This window comes from Nerophis lumbriciformis, linkage group LG01 (genome assembly GCF_033978685.3).
Source record: "Nerophis lumbriciformis linkage group LG01, RoL_Nlum_v2.1, whole genome shotgun sequence".
Taxonomy (NCBI): Eukaryota; Metazoa; Chordata; class Actinopteri; order Syngnathiformes; family Syngnathidae; genus Nerophis; species Nerophis lumbriciformis.
This window is the reverse complement of record NC_084548.2, coordinates 43,653,730-43,676,198: the sequence shown is the minus strand read 5'-3', so window position 1 is coordinate 43,676,198 and position 22,469 is coordinate 43,653,730. Positions and strand designations below refer to the sequence as shown.

The following is a 22,469-nucleotide window of genomic DNA, read 5'->3' as shown; positions in this document are numbered from 1 at the left end:
GAATCTCACAGCTTTAAAAACAAAAAATAACTTTGCACAAACAAAATGCAAGGAAGACATTTTAATGGCGGGCTTTATCTAGTGGTACGCCAAATACTCACTTGATTAAATATTCAAACTCTGTATTACTGTTCAAACTATGCGTAATGCTACAGTGGTCAAATTATTAGGCTGCTCACTGCTGCCCTCACCTCCCAGGATGTGATCAAGGGTGATGGGTCAAATGCAGAGAATAATTTCGCCACACTTAGTGTGTGTGTGACAATCATTGGTACTTTAATTAATATACTTGTTGAATAAAACCTCTGCGTTGTTTTTTATGAACACATAGGGCCACTATGCAACTGTATCTTAATGTTGGTTATAATGCTCGTACTTGGAGAGCCAACTCTTTTCTTAGGTGGTACTCGGTGAAAAAAGTTTGAGAACCACTGGAATAGAGCATATGAATTTAAAGTTTTTTAAAAACTCCACCCAATGCTTTTACCTGCCTTCAACCTCATTGCACGTAAATGATACAACAACATCTTACATCTGACCTTTGCACTTGTTGGGATCCACCCTCTGCATGTTGATAATCCCGTGTGTGTGTGTGTGTGTGTGTGTGTGTGTGTGTGTGTGTGTGTGCGCGTGTGTGTGTGTGTGTGTGTGTGTGTGTGTGTGTGTGTGTGTGTGTGTGTGTGTGTGTGTGTGTGTGTGTGTGTGTGTGTGTGTGTGTGTGTGTGTGCGCGTTATGAACTCCAGCCCTGGCAAAGATTAAAGGACATCCCCTGTGTGCTGCTATCATATGTCCATGGGTCATGAAAAGAGAGCTGCAGGGGGGTGGGATGTGGAATGGGTTGCAAATACTTGGGCAGGGGGCGTTTGGTGTCTTTAAAAAGAGCATCCCTTATTTTGTCACAGGCTGCGTGGTCGTGCGTGGGCACTGGACTTCAGCTGACAGGTGCAAACAATGGATCTTCCCCCGCAGGAATGTAGGGTGACCCGGAGGAGGTGTGACAGCACAGGTGAGATCAGACGTGAAGTGTCATTGCAGAGTATTGATCCATACTGTAAGAGTTGTGCTAATGTATGCCACATGCATAATTGGTTCATTCATCACATAGCTGAATGACACATAATTCCCATACAGTGTAAATAACACATTCTAAGAATATATATAAGTGAATATTGCATGTAACCATAAACACAGCGATGCATGGGTCATAACAAGGTGGAGCAACATTGTGCGCAACCCATGCTCCAAAGTGCAACGTTGACTTTATTCGCTGTTTGTGAAGCATTGTTGTTTCCGTGCGAGGCCAAAATGATGGCCCTTACATACAATAACTGATTTTTGAGCACCAAGGGTCGGGTTAGGCTAAATCATATTTGTCTGGGTAAACACTGTATGTTTTGGCAAAAGTTTGAGAGAGATACTCTGTCTCAAGACAACCTTTGCGCTAATATTTATGTTCATAAAGTAATAAAATGAGAAACAAGTCAAAGAAAGGAAATATTGTTAACAATATCCCGCAACCATAATTGAGCGGAGTTCATGTGACATAATTGTCTCATGTTGAGGCAAACAGCTGCTTACCCGTAGCAGGTGTACAGTATAGGATGATGGATTTGCATGCTCCTTGAAGTCTGACATCACCATCTAGATATAAAACCATGAGGCCGAGGGAGTCTTCCCCCTCCTTGTGTCCCACCAAGTGGGTCTCTTGAAGTGACCTGCCCGTGCAGTAAGTGGATGCTTCTCTGAGTGAACCCCAGGCCTTGTGGCTTAGCAAGTAACACATTGGTACAATTACAAACGTGTAAAACAAGCTCACACAGACTCTCAGCGATACATCAAAGGCACCAAATACCCTGTTTGTTAGTGTAGCCTTACTGTGTTGTTGTCATTCACGCTGAATGCAAGTATCTTCACCATGGACTCCTCACATGCTGCTAGTCCTGTGTTTGGGCGATACAGAGAGTGTTGATGCCATGCCAGCCAGACTAGACCGAGCTTGGTCTCATTAGGCTCAGTCATTGACGCCGCCCTTTCATCATTTTGCTGATGAAGCATAATCCATTGATAATCGAACAGCCTGGAGGCCGACACGTACCCCCCCCCCCCCCCCCCAGCCCCTGTTGCTGTATAGACACACCGGCCATCCAGGAACATTGGCGGAAAAAACGTCTGCATCCCCCTTATAAATCAGCATCTTTTTTCAAATTGTGGCATGCAACAGCAGTGTCACAACTTGGTAAGAGACAGAAACATGTATCTTCTCTTCTATAATCTGTAAGGTTCTTGAATCAAAGTCAAATACTGATCTGGAGAATAGTTGGGACTATGTATTTATTATAAGACCGTTTTTGAATGTGTTTTAATTAGGGCCGTCACAAAGAACAAGTTAACTCATGCGATTAGTCACAAAAAAATATTGCTTCGATCACGTCTGTCACACAATTTACTTTGACCTTGCATGCTTTTTTACCTTAACCGCAAATGGTTACCTGAAAGGCGGCGCTGGTTGTTGTACGGTAAGTGATCAGGTCAATGTATACAGTACAGGCCAAAAGTTTGGACACACCTTCTCATTTCAATGTGTTTTCTTTATTTTCATGACTATTTACATTGTAGATTGTCACTGAAGGCATCAGAACTATGACACCTGTGAAGTGAAAACCATTTCAGGTGACTACCTCTTGAAGCTCATCGAGAGAATGCCAACAGTGTGCAAAGCCGTAATCAGAGCAAAGGGTGGCTATTTTGAAGAAACTAGAATATAAAACATGTTTTCAGTTATTTCCCCTTTTTTTGTTAAGTATATAACTCCATATGTGTTCATTCATAGTTGTGATGCCTTCAGTGACAATCTACAATGTAAATAGTCATGAAAATAAAGAAAACGCATTGAATGAGAAGGTGTGTCCAAACTTTTGGCCTGTACTGTATGTCAGTGCAAAGATGAGTGAGGCGACTCCGACTTGTGTGTTCGCTGGAAATTGTCTCTTCAAAATATACACTGATTTCTCGGGAACCACCGCAGAATTAGGAAACATCACGAAAACATACTCGCTTTTGCGACACCACTTGCACGTAGAAGACTACTATCCATCCATCCATCCATCTTCAACCGCTTATCCGGAATCGGGTCGCGGGGACAACAGCTCCAGCAGAGACCCCCAGACTTCCCTCTCCAGAGCAACATTAGCGACTTCCTCCTGGGGAATCCCGAAGCGTTCCCAGGCCAGAGAGGAGATGTAATCCCCCCATCTGGTTCTTGGCCTGCCGCGGGGTCTCCTCCCAGTGGGAAGTGCAACGACGACCTCCCTAGGGAGACGCTCGTGAGGCATCCGCACGAGATGCCCGAACCACCTAAGCTGGCTCCTTTCCAAGCGAAGGAGCAGCGGCTCTACTCCGAGTCGCTCTCGGGTGACTGAACTTCTCACCCTATCTCTAAGGGAGATGCCAGCCACCCTTCTGAGGAAACTCATTTCGGCCGCTTGTATCCGCGATCTTATTCTTTCGGTCACTACCCACACTTCATGACCATAGGTGAGAGTAGGAATGTAGATAGCTTGGTAGACCGAGAGCTTTGCCTTCTGGCTCAGCTCTCGTTTCGTCACAACAATGCGGCAGAGAGACTGCAATACTGCCCCAGCTGCTCCGATTTTCCGGCTGATTTCCTTCTCCATCTTTCCCTCACTCGTGAACAAGACCCCGAGATACTTAAACTCCTACACCTGGGACAGAGTCTCGTCCCCTACCTGGACTGTACAAACCATCGGTTTCCTGCTGAGAACCATGGCCTCAGATTTGGAGATGCTGATCCTCATTCCAGCCGCTGAACACTCGGCTGCGAACTGATCCAGTGAGAACTGAAGGTCACGAACCGAAGGTGCCATCAGGACCACATCATCTGCAAACAGCAGTGACTACTACTCCAGTGGAAATCCAATATACCACCAAAGTTGTATTTGTGGCTGAATGACATGATGCACTTAATCCAGTTAGAAATAAACTCACTGAAAGGGTCTAAGGATAAATATTTTTTTCATTTGGAACCCTATGCTAATACGTGAATTGACTGAAAACTCTACCTGAGCAGTCAGTATTATTGCACCATGTTGACCCAGCCAATGCAGTAGACATACACAACCCCGAACTACTCACTTTTCTAGTAATAGTCTGATTGAGTATACTCGCACCTTAATAGCACCTTTTTAGTTTTTCTTTCTTTACCTGCTTATTTATTCTCCTTGTTTTACTGTCCTGGTGCCCTTTTTTGATATATGGGTGTTGGGAGAGTGGGAGTTGCTTTTGATTATATTGCTTCAAAAGAAAAGTGAGCATTGCTTTGCTTTTTTACTTGGTGGTATGTAGTCTATTGCATACCCTGAATGTATATGAACATATGTCCACATGTTCGTACAACCAATGCTCAATAAAAGTAAATATATATTTTTTAAATTCCACCCTGACAGGACTTTAGATAAAACTGTAAGAAAGTTTAGAGCAATTAAATGACATGCATTCAAGTAACACATAAAAAATGTTCCTGTATGACTTTCTGAATTGTATTTGTGTCCAAATATTAGGCTCTTTAAATTAATCTAAATTATGCAAGCAAGCAATAACCTATGCCAAATTCAAAAGTGTTATTAATCCGGTTTAAACATTTATAATTTGACAGCACTAGTTTTTAATGTGTGCATTGCAACAGTTTGTTTTGAGTTATCAGTTGAAATCAAACAATACTGCATGATCCAGAGTTAGGGTGAGGACAGAAAATATACACTTTCATTCATTAGTACAGACATTTAGATAATTTACAAGATATATTGAGCTGATGTTTTATGACAAGTCACACAGCTACAGCTCCACATTATTAAATGCAAATAAAACCTTTTGACACTTGAAATAAAACAGTATTTACACCCCTGATTAGTCGCAATGAAACTGTCTTCGCAAAGCTCTTGGATTTGTACTGTTTGTTTTTCTGTTTCCCACAATCATAACCATCTGCATGCAAGCAGTTGCCAGAATGCGGTGATCAGGAATGTAGCAAAAGAACACTTTTTATGAGTATCATTATACGTCTTATTTGCATAGAATGCTTTGGTGTTAACTGCTTCCTGTGCTAAGCAAGCATCCATGCAGGACATTGGCAGTGTCACGCACACACACACACACACACACACACACACACACACAACAGATGCTCTGAACCGAACTACCACTAACTATTCTGAAAGATTGTAAAGGAAAAGGGGTAGGATTAAATAAGCTCTGCTTCTTCCTACTCCTTTTTGAACATGTTGGACAGAGAAACTGGAAATTGTGATAAAGACTCAAACTCAACTCAACTCAACTTAAGATTCATCTCATGTTTAAAGAACTCAAAAGTGTGTTTGTGTGTTTACAGCATCAGTGCCACAGTTCTGCAACTCTCCCACCGTGATCGTTATGGTGGGCCTGCCAGCCAGAGGGAAGACCTACATCTCCAAGAAGCTCACCCGTTATCTGAACTGGATCGGAGTTCCCACGAAAAGTGAGTTGCACAACGACTCCTGACAAAAACAAGACACGCGAGCGCTTTGAGGTCTGTCCTTGCTTATTGCGTCACATTCCCACCAGCGTTTAATGTCGGCCAGTATCGCCGGCAGGCCGTCAAAACCTATGAGAACTTTGAGTTCTTTAAACCCGACAATGAGGAGGCCATGAGTATCCGCAAGTAAGGACAAAAGATGTGTTGTAAAAGATACTTATTAAATCTTGTGTAATGACTTGTCATTACTCTGCAGGGCCTGTGCAGCTGCTGCCCTCAAAGATGTTGCTGCCTACTTCACACAGGAACAAGGACAAGTGGCGGTCAGTCTCAGAACCTTTCCAACATCACCACTCACTGAGATTAAAGAGGCCATGCAGAATTAGATTATCCAAAGTGTTCCTAGTAGATATGCTATAGAGGCTTAATAACCTCCTTCTTGCATTCACAAAGCGATACAATTATGTTTAACTTATTCTACATTAAACTAGAGGGAGATAGAAATAATCCCTTAAAAATAAAAGGAAAACACATTTTGTGTTGGGGTTCGAGCCTTGTCTGTTCTGCCCTCTAGTGGCGAAGCAACATCGGTTAAATTGGTCCTAAAGTAGTTCTGCTGTTGCATGATAAATAGATTGTATGCTTTTATTATATATTCTCAAAGGGACATAGAAATTATACTTGGGTATAGTTTAGAGTAGACAGAGTGCAGCTTGTATGGATCTGGTTGATCCACCCTCCTTCTGCTTGAGATTGACCTACGGAAGCTCAATTGGGTTCACGAGTCATGTAGACCAGTGGTGATTGCTCAATGACTGCAAGAGAAGCTCAGCTTCCCCTAAAATATCAGACTAGTGGTCAGACGGATTAATGATCAAATGTGTGCTTTTATGTTAACATTTCTAAATATGCGCTAGAATGCGTTCAACTTCTGTTCAGAATCGGCTACTTTTGTAACCACTTACATGACTTTGTTCTCACTCATTGTGGTGGCGTCACAGTGCATTAAACAGTGTTGAAGTTTAGCGCCCATTGACTTCAATAAGGGAGCATAGAGTAGTTTGTTCCACTGCAGCCAAACGAGACAACCATTGGATAAATGCTTGGATTTGTCCTGCCCATCTGACGCTAAGCGTTTCTGGAAGTGTATGGAAAGTGGGCTTGGCCTCAGATAGCACTGGGCTTCCGCATGATGATTGGATAATCTGTCTGAGGCTGAATCTCTTTTTGATTGAAAGCAAACTGAGCAAATCTGCGGTATTGAAATTTAAACCACTGCCAATGCATTTTTCTAGTGTTATTCCTTTGTTCTGTGTTGATATGGAGAGATTTACAACCTTGCAAGTGACATTTTCTTTGTGAAATCCACCATCTGTATGGTCAGTACCAATTATTGTACATCATACAGGATAGACAGGACAAGAACAGTGAAGGGTCGCCACAAGGGCGGTGCCCCATGAAGGTAGAAAAAAATTCCAAACTAAACTAGTGTGGATGGGGGCACTCAGTTAGAGACCAGGAAAAAACCTAAACGAAATAAACATGCAGTATTACGACAAAAAACTCCAGACTTGCAACGAGGGGAAGGTAGCGGGCATCTGGCCCAAAGCTGCTGCTGTAACGAAGAGATTGGCTTATTCACGTATGATAATAATCAGTGGGTAATACGAATCATAATGATACATCATTAATATTATGATTATATTATTATAAAGTGCATATACTGAGGGTTAAGTCTCCCTCAGTTTTTAAAAACTAGTGACGCCTCTGTTTTCTTTGCTTTGATCAAGGGTCCTTAAATGCACCACAGTTACAAAATGCAATAGTTAAACTTAGCAAACATAACGTTCACCAATACCGGCAGGTAGGTTAGAGTATTTTTACTATGGCTGTCGACTGATTATTTTTTCCATCAGATTATTCACATTTTGGATTTTGGACTAATCATGATTAATCACAGGTGATTAATTCTGTACAAAAATGCAATTTTATTTTCAAAATGTCGTCCGGGAACATATGAATTGTTTTACTTGAATACATGTCATTTATTTGCACAAAACTTGGTCACAGTGTTACCTAAAATACTTTCAGGCTGTATTTTGTAGTGAAATGTGCCATTGAGCACACCAGTCGCAGTCTCCTCACTAATTTTTGCACTGACGTATGCATTGATCTGATCACTGACCGTATAGTGGTTAAGGTTAAAGAGCTGCATTATCTAAGTGCGCTCATTAATTAATGCGTGCATTTTTTGTGATCAATCACATGAGTTAACATTGTGTTTCCTAATGGGCTGTTTTAGAATGTCACAGTAGATGTTGCGATGTATGTCTCTCTCAATGAACCGCACCACACCAGTGCACTCGGCACTCATTCAGCCCCAGTTCTTGATGCTAAAACCACCATGCTCGACTGTATAGGCAAGACCCAATCTTGGTATTCCAAAGTTACCTAATTACCCAAGTTGAATTTCTATATTATTGTCCCTTGAGAAGGGTTACAGTTTAAAAATGCATGCTGAAATGTGAGGAGTGTGCTTACTTTTGTAAGATACCGTATTGTGTATTTGCACTTGTTTGCTTATATTTGTCAGATTAATGCAAAAACACAGAGCCTAACAGGGATGCTATTTGAAATACGCTGAATTGAAAGCACTGACAACACATGTGTCTGACTCAGGTTTTTGATGCCACTAACACCACCAGGGAGAGAAGAGCAGTCATCAATAGATTTGCCAAGGAACGAGGCTACAAGGCAAGTGCAAGCGAGGAATGCAGGAACATATGTATGTATGTCCTGCTATAACCGCAAGATTGTTCAGCTCAGTTTAGACTTTTACCAAGGTCAAATGATTCAGTATGACTCTAGGCCAGATGCTCTGCAAGAAGGAGTGTGTGTGTGTGTGTGTGTGTGTGTGTGTGTGTGTGTGTGTGTGTGTGTGTGTGTGTGTGTGTGTGTGTGTGTGTGTGTGTGTGTGTGTGTGTGTGTGTGTGTGTGTAACTACCAATTATTGAACATTTGTTGTTTGAAACTGCTTGCAGGTTTTCTTTGTGGAGTCCATCTGTGAAGACCCAGATATAATAGTAGAGAATGTCAAGGTGAGAAAAACATAGGTGGCATTTAATCAACAATAAATAACTGGACTGATCTGACCATCTCAGCAAGTGAAATTTGGCAGTCCGGATTATGTGAATCGCAGCATGGAGGAAGCCATAGAAGATTTTCTTCAGCGCATTGAGTGTTACAAGTCCAGCTACATGCCCATAGATGACGAAAAAGACAGGTGCTGATAAAATGGATGTACTGATCAATATTTTGAAACAAATGTGACTCCTAAGGCTTGTTTTCCACCTAATAGAAAGCTCTCCTACATTAAGATCTATGAAGTGGGCAAAAGGTACCTGGTGAATCGAGTGCAGGACCACATCCAGAGTAGGATCGTCTACTACCTCATGAACATCCATGTTACTCCAAGGTCCATCTATTTGAGCCGCCATGGGGAGAGTGAATTTAATCTTTTAGGTCGGATCGGCGGAGACTCTGGTTTGTCCACCAGCGGACAAGAAGTAGGTGGACCACACAGAAAAGATTGAGATGTAGAATGTGACTTATTGAGCTCTCGACTTCTTGTCCGCAGTATGCTGTTGCTTTGAAAAACTTCATCCAGAGTCAGACAATTAAGGATCTGAAGGTGTGGACTAGTCACATGAAGAGAACCATCCAGACTGCACAAGCACTGGGGGTTCAGTATGAGCAGTGGAAAGCTCTCAATGAGATAGACGCTGTAAGTTCCATTCAATGCAAGGAGCCTCTTCAAAGAAACAGTGAATTTGCTCTTTATGAATTATTAATGGTTACATCTTATTAGTTGGGATTGAATGCTTTGTGCACAACCGTGTTTGGGTGGTGAAATTTTATATGTGTATATATCAGCATGCCTACTCTCCCTGTTTCCCTGGGAAACTTACATAATTTGCCATATTTTTCCCGCATTTTAACTTTCATGAAAAAACTAATCCTAACAGCTCAGCTTCTGGTCGACTGGCAACTCTCATCAGACACATCCTGTATCATTCAATATAAAAGCACGCCAGTAAAATATCACAGCTACGGCACGGTGGGATCTTTCTATCAGGTTCGTAGCAACGAAGTCTGGACCAGCATGCACAAGACTCCTAACGGAACCCCAATCCCACCTGAACTATAAACTTGGTATGTTTACATGCACTAAATAACAATCTATTGCATTAATTTGGTTGAAACCAGTTTTTTTAAAGATGTGTAAAAACCTTAATTAGGTTGTTGACTTTAACCTACTCAGTGGCCTAGTGGTTAGAGTGTCCGCCCTGAGATCGGTAGGTTGTGAGTTCAAACCCCGGCCGAGTCATACCAAAGACTATAAAAATGGGACCCATTACCTCCCTGCTTGGCACTCAGCATCAAGGGTTGCAATTGGGGGTTAAATCACCACAAAATGATTCCCGGGCGCGGCCACCGCTGCTGCCCACTGCTCCCCTCACCTCCCAGGGGGTGATCAAGGGTGATGGGTCAAATGCAGAGAATAATTTCGCCACACCTAGTGTGTGTGTGACAATCATTGGTACTTTAACTTTAACTTTTAAAGTTAACATAACTAGACTACAATATATCTAGATAACATCCCTCCCCCTAAATCATTTGGTTTACTTTTTACTTCAGAGTTGAATGGAATGGAACAGAATTTTATAGTCATTGTACTTAACTTGATGCAATGCATACTTGTACGTATGCATTGATCTGATCACTGACCGTATAGTGGTTAAGGTTAAAGAGCTTGTACGGTCAAAATAAATTGCATTATCTAAGAGCGTTCATTAATTAATGCGTGCATTTTTTGTGATCAATCACATAACTTAACTCATTCATTTTGACAGCCTTAATTGTTACCTTTCTTCTATCACATCATCTTTGTTCCAAAATGCTGGTGCTGTGTGTGAATGCTTGGAGGTGAGCTTTGATGACGTTAGGACGTATGTGTTACTTGAAGCGTTCCATGTTAGTGCAGCGGCCGTGTTGTGATTAAAATTTGTGTCACGGACATGACAGACAAGCATGCTGGCTACCGAGCTAATAGCCCCGGCTATCAACCTGATAGCCAGCACTGCCCTTGAGGTTGTCAAGGGACGAGGTTTACCAACGTACACATGACTCAGCCACATCGGCTGGCCTCCGTTACACTCGGTTTGTTGCTAGCCAGGGATAATTAATCATTTCGTATTTTTGATAGAGGGTGTGCAAGAAGTCTTAGGCATTCGTAATTTTATTCAAGCAAACATATTATTGAACTATCAGGGCTATATTTATTTCACCCTAACATGAATGACGTAGTTTTTTATAACCTATATATTTCAATCTTCAAACTTTATAAAAACCCCAGGTCCCCACCCTGTTCTTAGGGCCTTTATACAACATCCCCACTTTCCTCTCCACTTCAATCGCCCTGACCAGGGGCCTCATGTATTAAGAGTTGCGTGGATTTCCTAAAATAGACGTACATTCAAATGCAGACAACATTGTACGCAAGAAAAAATAATTCAGATGTACAGTATTAAAGTGTGCGCATGCACATTTCTTTGTTACAACACAATAAACCTGGAAATGACTGCAGACGTGTGCGTGGCTCGGCACGCCCAGACTACACCCCCTATAAATACGCAAATCACGCTCTGCCCAATCCCAATTCGGTCGGAGGTGGCTCTCTCTTGTGTTTTCAGCGAATTACAGAGAAATTGTAAGCCTAGCTGTCATTCATCCAAGTACTGAACACAGGCTGAAATTTTAAAAATAAGTCGGGTCAGGAAGAATGTGAAGAGGAAGATGATGTGCATAGCCAAAACAGACGAGCGAACTCGAGATGAAGTAATGCTGCAACCCGTTTGAAAAGATAGTCGCTGCAATGATACGTAAAACTTTAATAGAGGTGAGTGACCCTAATTACCCCCAACATAGATATAAAGTATATAATTTGCAACAAAATGTGTAATATAGTAGCCTGCTCACAGCCAGATTAGAGTTTTGAAAATTATGTAATATTTGGTTGGCAATCTTTTAAATTTTAACATGACAGCATATCAAAAAGGATACAAACAACTTTGACTCTTGTTTGATTTCTCAATTTATTATTAAAACACAGGAGAGCTTCTTGTGGTAGCAGCCGTATGTGACACAAAGGTCAATCCTCCGGTGCCATTTGTGCCATCGGCGGTTGCTTCAATTGTCCGCCCGACAAGCCAAGTTGGTGCTGGAATCACAGGAACACATTGTGACAGCTATAGGTGGCATTATGATCGCCAAGATAAATGAATAGACGTCCTCACCAATGTTCCCTCTAAGGTGCGCGCCTGCGCAATTGTGCACTGCTCAAGCGTCCTCTGCGCACAGCAAATACTGTATATGCCGCGCACCAAATCAAATCCCATCTGAATTCTAAACAAAATAAAGACATTTATTCTGTGTAATTTTGCAATGCAACTTGAGTGACAGTGACAACAAGCGGCCCTAACGGTGTTCGTCAACACCGTTCAATTATTGTAACGTCTATCGAAATGCTTCGAGGACGGGATTTATATCGATCACTTTATTGAGCAAAACGGTTTATATTCGGCCATAACCACACCAAAAACACGAGTAAAAAACTTATATCTAGAAAAACTAGTCATTTTCTGCCGTACAAATCAGGCCAAAAGCAACTTGTCATCTGTCACCAACACGCATACCACTAAGCCACTGGTGCGTTTATGGCCACACAAAAAGTCGGACAACTCAAACACCACACAAATTTACACTATGACTCCTCAGTCATACGTGTGCTTATTCTACTGTCATTTATTATTAATGTTAATTTATTGATATTAATCATGGAATGCTGTTACTAGAGAAAGTTACAGGAATGCACACTTCATCCTATGCTTACATTTCATTGTGCAACATGAGGATGTTTAAGGGCAACTAAATGTGATCTCTGAAAGGGGTACAAATGATTTCCAAAGCAAGACCCCCACCCAGACATATTGTACAATACTAATTCATAGCTTATGAAAAACAAGATTTATTTTATTTTCATTACAAGTGGGCCAAATCACTATTACAAAATAATCTCATGAAAATGACTCCTCTCATTTGAGTGTTATTATAAAAGATTGGTTTGAGACAGGTGTGCTGCTGGTATTGCCACGTGTGATGTTGCTCACATGTGCTCCACTGAATGTTTAGGGAGTTTTTGTGTTTGCTCACACACATGAACAATTAGAGGGAACATTGGTCCTCACAAATATTAATATTAACATGGCGAAAAAGTGGATTTTGTGTCTTTGCCCAGATTCTTTTCGTATTTTTTAAACCAAAAGTTGGCAGAGCCCGAAGGAGCACATCTGTGTGTCACCAAAGTATCCATAGTGAAGCATGAAGTTGATGTGAGGCAGTGCACATTTCCACATCATACTCAGTCTTGATACGTCTCATCTTTGTCGTGTAAAAGGGCGTACGGCAGTTTTTGTATATACATATACAGTATTATATGTCTTATATTTTCCATAAAGTTTCCTTCATTTCAAATTCAAATGTAGACGTATGATTTTATATGACCTCCTAAGAGCCATTGTACCTTGCAAAACAGAGCTATTTTCTTTTCAACATGCAACTCTAATAAAAGCAACAGATCAAAAACAGATGTCTTCTAGGGAGGACAGGATGATATGATTATGTTTTTCATACAGGGTGTGTGTGAGGAATTAACATATGAGGAGATTCAGGAGAATTTCCCAGAGGAATTTGCACTGAGGGACCAGGACAAGTTTCGGTATCGTTACCAAAAGGGTGAGGTAAGTACTTCCTCTCAATATACAAGCTGTCTTTGGGCGTACTCACACTGTGCCAATCCTGCTCTGCCTGGGCCCACTTCATAACTAATGTAATGATGAATGATTGCAAGTATTTACAGTAATGACATGTGTGTAAGCCCTAAATTTATGTCAGAATAGAAAGTCTGACTGAAGACATGATGACTTTTTCATTTCTTCCTACATTGACCAGTCCTATGAGGACCTTGTCCATCGCCTGGAACCAGTCATCATGGAGTTGGAAAGGCAAGAGAATGTTCTTGTCATCTGCCACCAAGCTGCCATGCGCTGCCTCCTTGCCTACTTTCTAGACAAACCATCAGGTAGACATCTTCTTGACCACAACTAAAGCCATAGCATTCTTGTGTAATCCATAATCTTTCCCTGAAGATGAGCTCCCTTATCTCAGATGTCCTCTTCACACGGTCTTTAAACTCACACCAATAGCTTATGGTAAGTGATGACATGTCTGGGATATTACCGTCCCTGCACCCTGACGCCGATGGTGTTCCTCTCCCTTATAGGGTGTAAAGTTGAGCCCTTCTACCTCAATATTGAGGCAATCAACACACACAGAGAGAAACCTGTGGTAAGTTTGTACATTTGTAAAAATAGATAAAGTATGCCTTCTTTCTAGAAAAACACACGTTAAATATCCACTGAGAATTAGTGATGTTATGAATTGACAATGCAGAATCCAATCCAAAACCTGCATCAAAGGGTTTTACCAAGATGATAATACAACTGTGTTTTATTTTGCTTGGTAAAAACAGTAGGCGTGCATCATACTTAGAACTGCTGTGCTAATATTAACATGTAAATCTAATTTTGAATGAAAAAATAATATTTACAACAATTGATAGTGTGTGAATGTGAGTGCGAATGTTGTCTGTATATCTGTTTTGGCCCTGCCGTGAAGTGGCGACTTGACCAGGGTGTATCCCGCCTTCTGCCCGAGTGCAGCTGGGATAGGCTCCAGCCCACCCCAGCCTCCCGCACCCCCGCACCCCCGCACCCCCTTCCCCCGAAATCCGAGAGGTACAAGTTGTAGCAAAATGGATGGATGGATGAAATTGCAAATGTATACATTCAGTGTAGTACAAATATGACCTATACCTTGTACATACCGACATTGTTCGTCATATAACACCATGGGACAAAATGAACACATATTATGCATAAAAACAAACATTATCAAAACTTAAAGGGGAACTGCATAACGTTCACAATTATTGTTGTCAATAGACATGACGACGGATGGATTTTTTTTAATGCATTCTAACTGGTAAATAAACGTCAGTAAAAGTCTGCTTACAACGGAGCCAACCCATAAAGCCAATAAATAACCATCCAAAAAGCGCCAGCAATATTTCCTTTACATTTTGTATGTTGAATAATAACCAAGTATTAGTGATACCCCAGCAAGCACAAGACATTAAAACAACGTTGAGAACTTGTTGAATTGGGTCCCGACATTAAGCAACTCAAATACAACGTTTCAATAACATGCTTTTTGACGACGTTTAATCAATGTTGGGTTGTGGCCATTGAAATTTGGCCATTTCCCAACCAACAACATGGATCCAACGTTGGACATCAACGTTGTCTCAATTTACAAATACAACTATTTTGCAACGTTGTTTCAAAGTCAGTTTTAAAGGACACGTATGTATAATCAACGGTGTATCAATGTCTTGTGCCTGCTGGACTAGCGCAGGCAAACTATTTATAGCAGCACACAAGCTTGTGTGCCTATGTTAACATCACCGGCTGGTGAGATGCTTCCTCGCCTCCGTGCTGGTGAAAGTTTATTGTAGATCATAAATCATGCCTCTCACCTTGATAGTAAAAGGGTGAGGATGTATTCTGACAAGTTGGTACACTTTGACAGCCAATTTAAACCCGGAATGGAGGGAACGACACAAAAAGATGCTTGTTTCCATCCCCTTTTCTTCGCGAGGATTATGAGACATTTTTAATCTAAATGGGAATATATGAACATCCCAGCAGTCTGCATTCTAATGACAGCAGATATTGTACAGTAAGTGATGTTTAATTATGTGTGTTGGCTCTCATGAAGTCCACAGTGAGTAGTAGTAATCAGTGATGTTGTTAAAAAAATGTGTTTTTGAAAAGATAATGTATGCTTAAAATGAGAAAAATATGTAAACATTAAATGTTATTATAGATGTGCCTTTTATCAATCAATCTTTATCAATCAATCTTTATTTATATAGCCCTAAATCACAAGTGTCTCAAAGGGCTGCACAAGCCACAACGACATCCTCGGTACAAAGCCCACATAAGGGCAAGGAAAAACTCACCCCAGTGGGACGTCGATGTGAATGACTATGAGAAACCTTGGAGAGGACCGCATATGTGGGTAACCCCCCCCCCTCTAGGGGAGACCGAAAGCAATGGATGTCGAGTGGGTCTGACATAATATTGTGAGAGTCCAGTCCATAGTGGATCCAACATAATAGTAAGAGTCCAGTCCATAGTGGGGCCAGCAGGACACCATCCCGAGCGGAGACCGGTCAGCAGCGCAGAGATGTTCCCAGCCGATGCACAGGCGAGCGGTCCACCCCGGGTCCCGACTCTGGACAGCCAGCACTTCATCCATGGCCACCGGACCTGTGCCCCCCCCCCCTCAAGGAAAAGGGGAGCAGAGGAGAAAAGAAAAGAAACGGCAGATCAACTGGTCTAACAGGGGGGCTATTTAAAGGCTAGAGTATACAAATGAGTTTTAAGATGGGACTTAAATGCTTCTACTGAGGTAGCATCTCTAATTGTTACCGGGAGGGCATTCCATAGTACTGGAGCCCGAATAGAAAACGCTCTATAGCCCGCAGACTTTTTTTGGGCTCTGGGAATCACTAATAAGCCGGAGTTCTTTGAACGCAGATTTCTTGCCGGGACATATGGTACAATGCAATCGACAAGATAGGACGGAGCTAGACCGTGTAGTATTTTATACGTAAGTAGTAAAACCTTAAAGTCACATCTTAAGTGCACAGGAAGCCAGTGCAGGTGAGCCAGTATAGGCGTAATATGATCAAACTTTCTTGTTCTTGTCAAAAGTCTAGCAGCCGCATTTTGTACCAACTGTAATTTTTTAATGCTAGACATAGGGAGACCCGAAAATAATACGTTACAGTAGTCGAGACGAGACGTAACGAACGCATGAATAATGATCTCAGCGTCGCTAGTGGATAAAATAGAACGAATTTTAGCGATATTACGGAGATGAAAGAAGGCCGTTTTAGTAACACTCTTAATGTGTGATTCAAACGAGAGAGTTGGGTCGAAGATAATACCCAGATTCTTTACTGATTCGCCTTGTGTAATTGTTTGGTTGTCAAATGTTAAGGTGGTATTATTAATAAATGTCGGTGTTTAGCAGGACCGATAATCAGCATTTCCGTTTTCTTGGCGTTGAGTTGCAAGAAGTTAGCGGACATCCATTGTTTAATTTTATTAAGACACGCCTCCAGCTGACTACAATCCGGCGTGTTGGTCAGCTTTAGGGGCATGTAGAGTTGGGTGTCATCAGCATAACAATGAAAGCTAACACCATATTTGCGTATGATGTCGCCTAGCGGCAGCATGTAAGTACTGATGAGTGCAGGGCCAAGAACCGAACCCTGAGGAACTCCGCACGTTACCTTAACATAGTCCGAGGTCACATTATTATGGGAGACGCATTGCATCCTGTCAGTAAGATAAGAGTTAAACCACGACAAAGCTAAGTCTGACATACCAATACGTGTTTTGATACGCTCTAATAAAATATTATGATCGACGGTATCGAAAGCAGCGCTAAGATCAAGAAGCAGCAACATAGATGACGCATCAGAATCCATCGTTAGCAGTAGATCATTAGTCATTTTTGCGAGGGCTGTCTCCGTAGAGTGATTTGCCCTGAAACCGGATTGAAAAGGTTCACAGAGATTGTTAGACACTAAGTGTTCATTTAGCTGCTGTGCGACAATTTTTTCGAGGATTTTCGAAATAAAGGGAAGGTGGGACACCGGTCGGTAGTTTACCATGAGGTCAGGATCAAGGTTAGGTCTTTTGAGCAGAGGATGAATAACCGCTTTCTTGAATGCTAAGGGAACAGTGCCAGAGGAAAGTGATAAGTTTATAAATCAGCACTGATGGACCTAATAATACAAAAAGCTCCTTGATAAGTTTCCCAGGAAGTGGGTCAAGTAAACATGTTGTTTGTTTTATCCCACTTACACGCTGTAATAGTTCCTCTAATGTTATTTCATCAAAAAGAGAGAGACTATTTTGTATTGCAGTATCCGTCGTAGATACAGTTGTATCTGTGTTCATAGAACCCAGTTGTAGCTGGGATGCGTTGTCTTTAATCTCCTTTCTAATGAGTTCAATTTTCTTATTAAAGAAATTCATAAAGTCATCTGCCGAGTGGGTGGAGCTATTGGGAGGAGTCCCTTGTTGGGTTAGCGATGCTACTGTACTAAACAAAAATTTAGGGTCGTTTTTGTTGAGGCGGATGAGATTTGAGTAATATTTAGCTTTAGCTAAGGTAAGCATGCGTTTATACGATATTAAACTATCACTCCATGCTTGATGGAAAACCTCAAGCTTGGTCGCGCGCCATTTGCGTTCCAACTTTCTACATGATAATTTATGAGCTCTGGTTTCTTCTGTAAACCATGGGGTGCGCCTTTTAGGGGCCCTTTTTTGTTTTAGCGGTGCTATACTATCAATGGTTTTGCGCAGGGCATTGTCAAAGTTGTTAGTGAGGTTATCAATAGAGCCGACATAATTTGGGAATGGTGCCATTACCGAAGGCAGTAGGCCAGCAAGAGTCATCGTTGTGGCAGCATTAATGTTGCGGCTGCTATAGCAGTTATTATTATTATTAGTTTGTTGACAATGAGTCAGAACTTCGAATTTTATAAGGTAATGATCGGACATTACTTTAGTATACGGGAGTACCATAACTTTGGAGGTGGTGACACCCCTGACCAGCACTAGATCTATCGTATTGCCGTTGCGATGCGTAGGTTCATTTATTATTTGTGTAAGACCACAGCTATCAATTATAGTCTGGAGCGCCACGCACTGAGGGTCCGATGGGGTATTCATATGGATATTAAAGTCCCCCATTATGATTATATTGTCTGCGTGCGTCACTAGATCAGCAACGAACTCTGAGAATTCATTAATAAAGTCCGAGTAGGGCCCTGGGGGGCGGTAGATAACAGCCATATCGAGAGGCAGCGGTGCGACAGACCTCATAGTAAGCACCTCAAACAATTTGTATTTATTATTTAGGTTAGGGGTAAGGTTGAAGTTTTCATTGTATATTAGTGCAACCCCCCCACCCCTTTTAAGGGGACGGGCGATATGCGCATTCGTATAGTTAGGAGGAGATGCCTCATTTAGCGCAAAAAATTTGTCTGGTTTGAGCCAGGTTTCGCTAAGACCAATGACGTTAAGATTGTTGTCTCTAATGACCTCATTAACTAATAACGTTTTGGGAGACAATGATCTTATGTTTAAAAAGCCCATATTATAAGTATTGGGCTGTTTTGACGAGTTTTTGTTTAAATTATCCGTAGTAGAAATATTAATAATGTTGCGTTTATTATACGTAGTGCACTTTAAATAGTTTCGACCATATCTAGGAATTGATACGACGGGAATTTTCAGATTGTTTGCTTGATGCTGCGATCGACTGAACGCATCATGATTTGCCACCTCAGTAGAATGCATATCTACCCCCGGACACATTCACAACAGAAAACACATTATGTGAGTTGTGTGTTATTCTAAGAAAATTTTACAGCATAACTGTACGTGTATGCTTACAGCATGTATACAAAACCATAATGGAGGTGTTTGGATGTTTTGTAAAGGGCTTTTATATGCAGAATAGACCGACTCCCATAAACTCCATTGTAAGCAGACTTTTGATCGCATTTATTTACCAGTTAGAATGCATAAAAAAAGAAAAACATATTATTTTTCTATCTTACTAAGGATTGTGGATGATAGGCAAAATTCGGAAAAAAAAAAAAAGTGCAGTTCACCTTTAATAATTTTCAAAAACACCAAAATTATATTTTAACAATTGGGACGGAATGTTTCCTTTTTTTTTGCTCAAGCCATTTCAACTGCACTTACAGAGTGTTTATGCTGCAGAATGTAGACGTCCACAGGAACCCGGATGAAGCTCTGCAGACTGTTCCTGACCACGTTTGAACAATGTTGAGTGCAAACAGAAAAGGAACCAAGTCGTGATGCTGCTGACGCCTATGAAGATGTCCTGGCACGCAGGCCATACTGGTATATGATGGAAGGTGATTGTGGGAGAATTCTATGATTAGGACCATTCCCCAAATTAGTGTTATTTGCTAGTTGTAACTCTCTAAAAATAAACTTAAACACAACTATTTTCTAAACAATTAACATATTGCATTATTCCAAATGTGTATTGTTCATTTTTGTAAAAGCCTCAGGTGACATTTGCGTAACAGAACAGAAAGTAACAGAAGTGAGTTTTTAGCATCGAATTTGCAAATACATTAAATAGCCAATAGCACGGTGACAGTGAGCACATTACAGTAATTCGACAAACATTTTTGAAAATAAACCAAGAATATGAAAATAATAATAATTTATGTGACATCTATTGTGCTGAGATTTTACCTTCTTCACCAGTCATAGTTGAAATGTCATAGAATATACAGAAAATTAAATGAGTGAACATACTTTTGGCCTTTCATTGGCTTGCAGAGGAACTGAATGATGCAACTCCCTGTGGACCATGTGACTTGTGGAATATTCCACGTTTTTTAGAAGTGTGTTAAAGTAACAAAACTGAGTGAAACCCAGCAACACAACTAAAGTGTATATTTGATACTTTTTTTTTTTAAGAAATACATATTAAAGTGGACCTCCGATGAAAATGTAGTCGGGAAAATGTAGTTTAAATATATATCTTAAAGATGAACATCTAGTTTTCTCAAACCAAGTAACAACGTCACAAAAGTGCCGTCTTTCAGCAGCAGTTTAGTGGCTAATCCAACTTCGTACTGGCGCTTTGGCATTGTTTAACTCTAATATCCAGCATTGTATCAACTTGTATAAGTCAGAAAAGCAGAAAATCATTGTAGGCCCCCTTTAACGTATACTTGCAATAAGGAGTAAGAGAAATACATGGATGTACTGTAAATAATATGACATTTCTGAAGAATTTTAGTTATTATACTTAATGATAATGTCTAATTTAAGAAAGAGAGACAGGCAACCAAAGCTATTTTAACAGAGTTCAATGTTGTTTAAGGTAATATTTCAAATTGTATTACTTTATAATGGAATCATATCAATTCGCAGAACTTTTGCTGAATAAAAAATATTTTACAGTTCATTTTATCGTGCATTCATGCAGTTCATTTCCAGGGGATGCAAATGGCACCACTTCAGTGGAATGGCCCATGAAACAACCACGAAGCCGTATAACTATTGCTGATGTGCAGCACATAAGCATACATTCTCAAGATGGCGCGGCTGCAGTGGCTGCTTCTTGCAGGAGCTCTGTGCTCTTGTGTTTCTGATGTTTCCCTCCTGTTTTAATGAGTTTTTTTGTTTGACTTTTGAATCGGGCCTTTTCGGGACTGCACAACAAGGGGTAGCACTTTAGTGGCTTCTGCGCTGCTTTTTGATGCTTTTTGGTGAACTTTTGGACCTCGAGCCATGGTCATGTTTTGAGACCAGCTGCTGTCTCCCTGCCACATCAGAGTTCTCGTGAAGAGACCTGAGAGAATGCAAAGGAAGAGACGGGGCTGCGGAGTTAGCGTTGAGCATCAGGATGGATCAGTTTCACGGAGCCATGGCTGAATGAGCATACATCAGACAGTCACTGGACGGATTCTTGATCATCTGCGCGGACTGAACATTGACTGGACATTGGCCAAGAGCTAGTGGGCAGTCTAGGACGGAATCTGATCTCTTGGTTGCTTTGTTGGGTCTGTTCCTGTCTCTGGTCGTGCTGCCCCCACCAGCAGACGATGGCGTGGAGCACCACAGGGGCCACCGTGGTGTATATGGGTGTTGAAATGTTGCTTTTGTTTTGTTTTGTTGCTTGTGTTGCAATTGTATGTGCACAATATGTATTATCTATCTTTTTTTAATTTATTTTTTATTTTTTATTATCTAGAAATAGCGCTTTTGAGTTTGCAGCTGGTTGCATCAGCTCTGTGCTCCTTTAAATATATATTTTAATGTCCTTTGTTTTCTTTAATGCATTGAACAAAGTGAACACAGTCTACCATGTCAAATTGCTTGTGTGTTAAATATACTTGGCCAATAAATTGTATTATGTTTCTGATAAAGGGGAATTTAGCACATAGGCAAACGTCTCCCTGTTTTGCAGAGGACTTTAATATAAAAATAACTAATGACTTGAGAATGATGAACACATTTTTTTCCCTTTACACTGATGTATGGGTTGTCTGTGTTAGCTGATGAAACAGCACCCAAACAAACAGCATTAGTAATGTGTATCTCCAGGAAACCGAGAAACTATGTCAATATCAACGTAAAAAACATCTTAATGAATTGTCATTTGACTTGAGTTTGGATGAAAAATACCTTGTTGTTGTTATTCAACATAAAATAATCAACATGTACATTTTTGGGCCAAATGTCTTTTCAGATTTTGGAAACAACATTATTATGTCACGGTGTCCTGATCCAATAATGATCTTTCCTTGTATTTTAGTTAAGTCACAAAAGGTAAATATGGTAAGCTATAGGTTACTAGGAGTTAGCAGCTACACAACAGCTAAGCACACAATAGCACACAAGCTAGATATAAATAAGTGTCCTTAATTTAACAATATTGCAGTCGGAAACACATTTTTTGTCAGTACAAACAAGTACCAAATAAATAAAGTAGCATTTTACTTACATATACAAAGTATCCAAAGCAGAAGAGTATTTGAAACTATCCAACAAATGTCTCTGAATCATCCAACTTCCGGAATCATAAACTTAATCTAAACAATTATAGTGACCACTAGGTGTC

General features: G+C 40.8%; 1 protein-coding gene across 1 annotated transcript; it reads left to right on the top strand.

The window, feature by feature from the left end:
* The first annotated feature begins 952 nt into the window (after window positions 1-952).
* pfkfb1 (6-phosphofructo-2-kinase/fructose-2,6-biphosphatase 1) lies at window positions 953-20,409 on the top strand. Its single transcript, XM_061971429.2, has 14 exons — window positions 953-1,007; window positions 5,406-5,531; window positions 5,618-5,714; window positions 5,785-5,851; window positions 8,208-8,282; window positions 8,570-8,626; window positions 8,690-8,811; window positions 8,887-9,094; window positions 9,166-9,312; window positions 13,283-13,387; window positions 13,599-13,728; window positions 13,796-13,858; window positions 13,930-13,994; window positions 19,583-20,409. Exons 1-14 carry the CDS (start codon window positions 953-955, stop codon window positions 19,640-19,642), a joined length of 1,377 nt encoding a protein of 458 aa, XP_061827413.1. The 3' UTR covers window positions 19,643-20,409.
* Window positions 20,410-22,469: the final 2,060 nt, after the last annotated feature.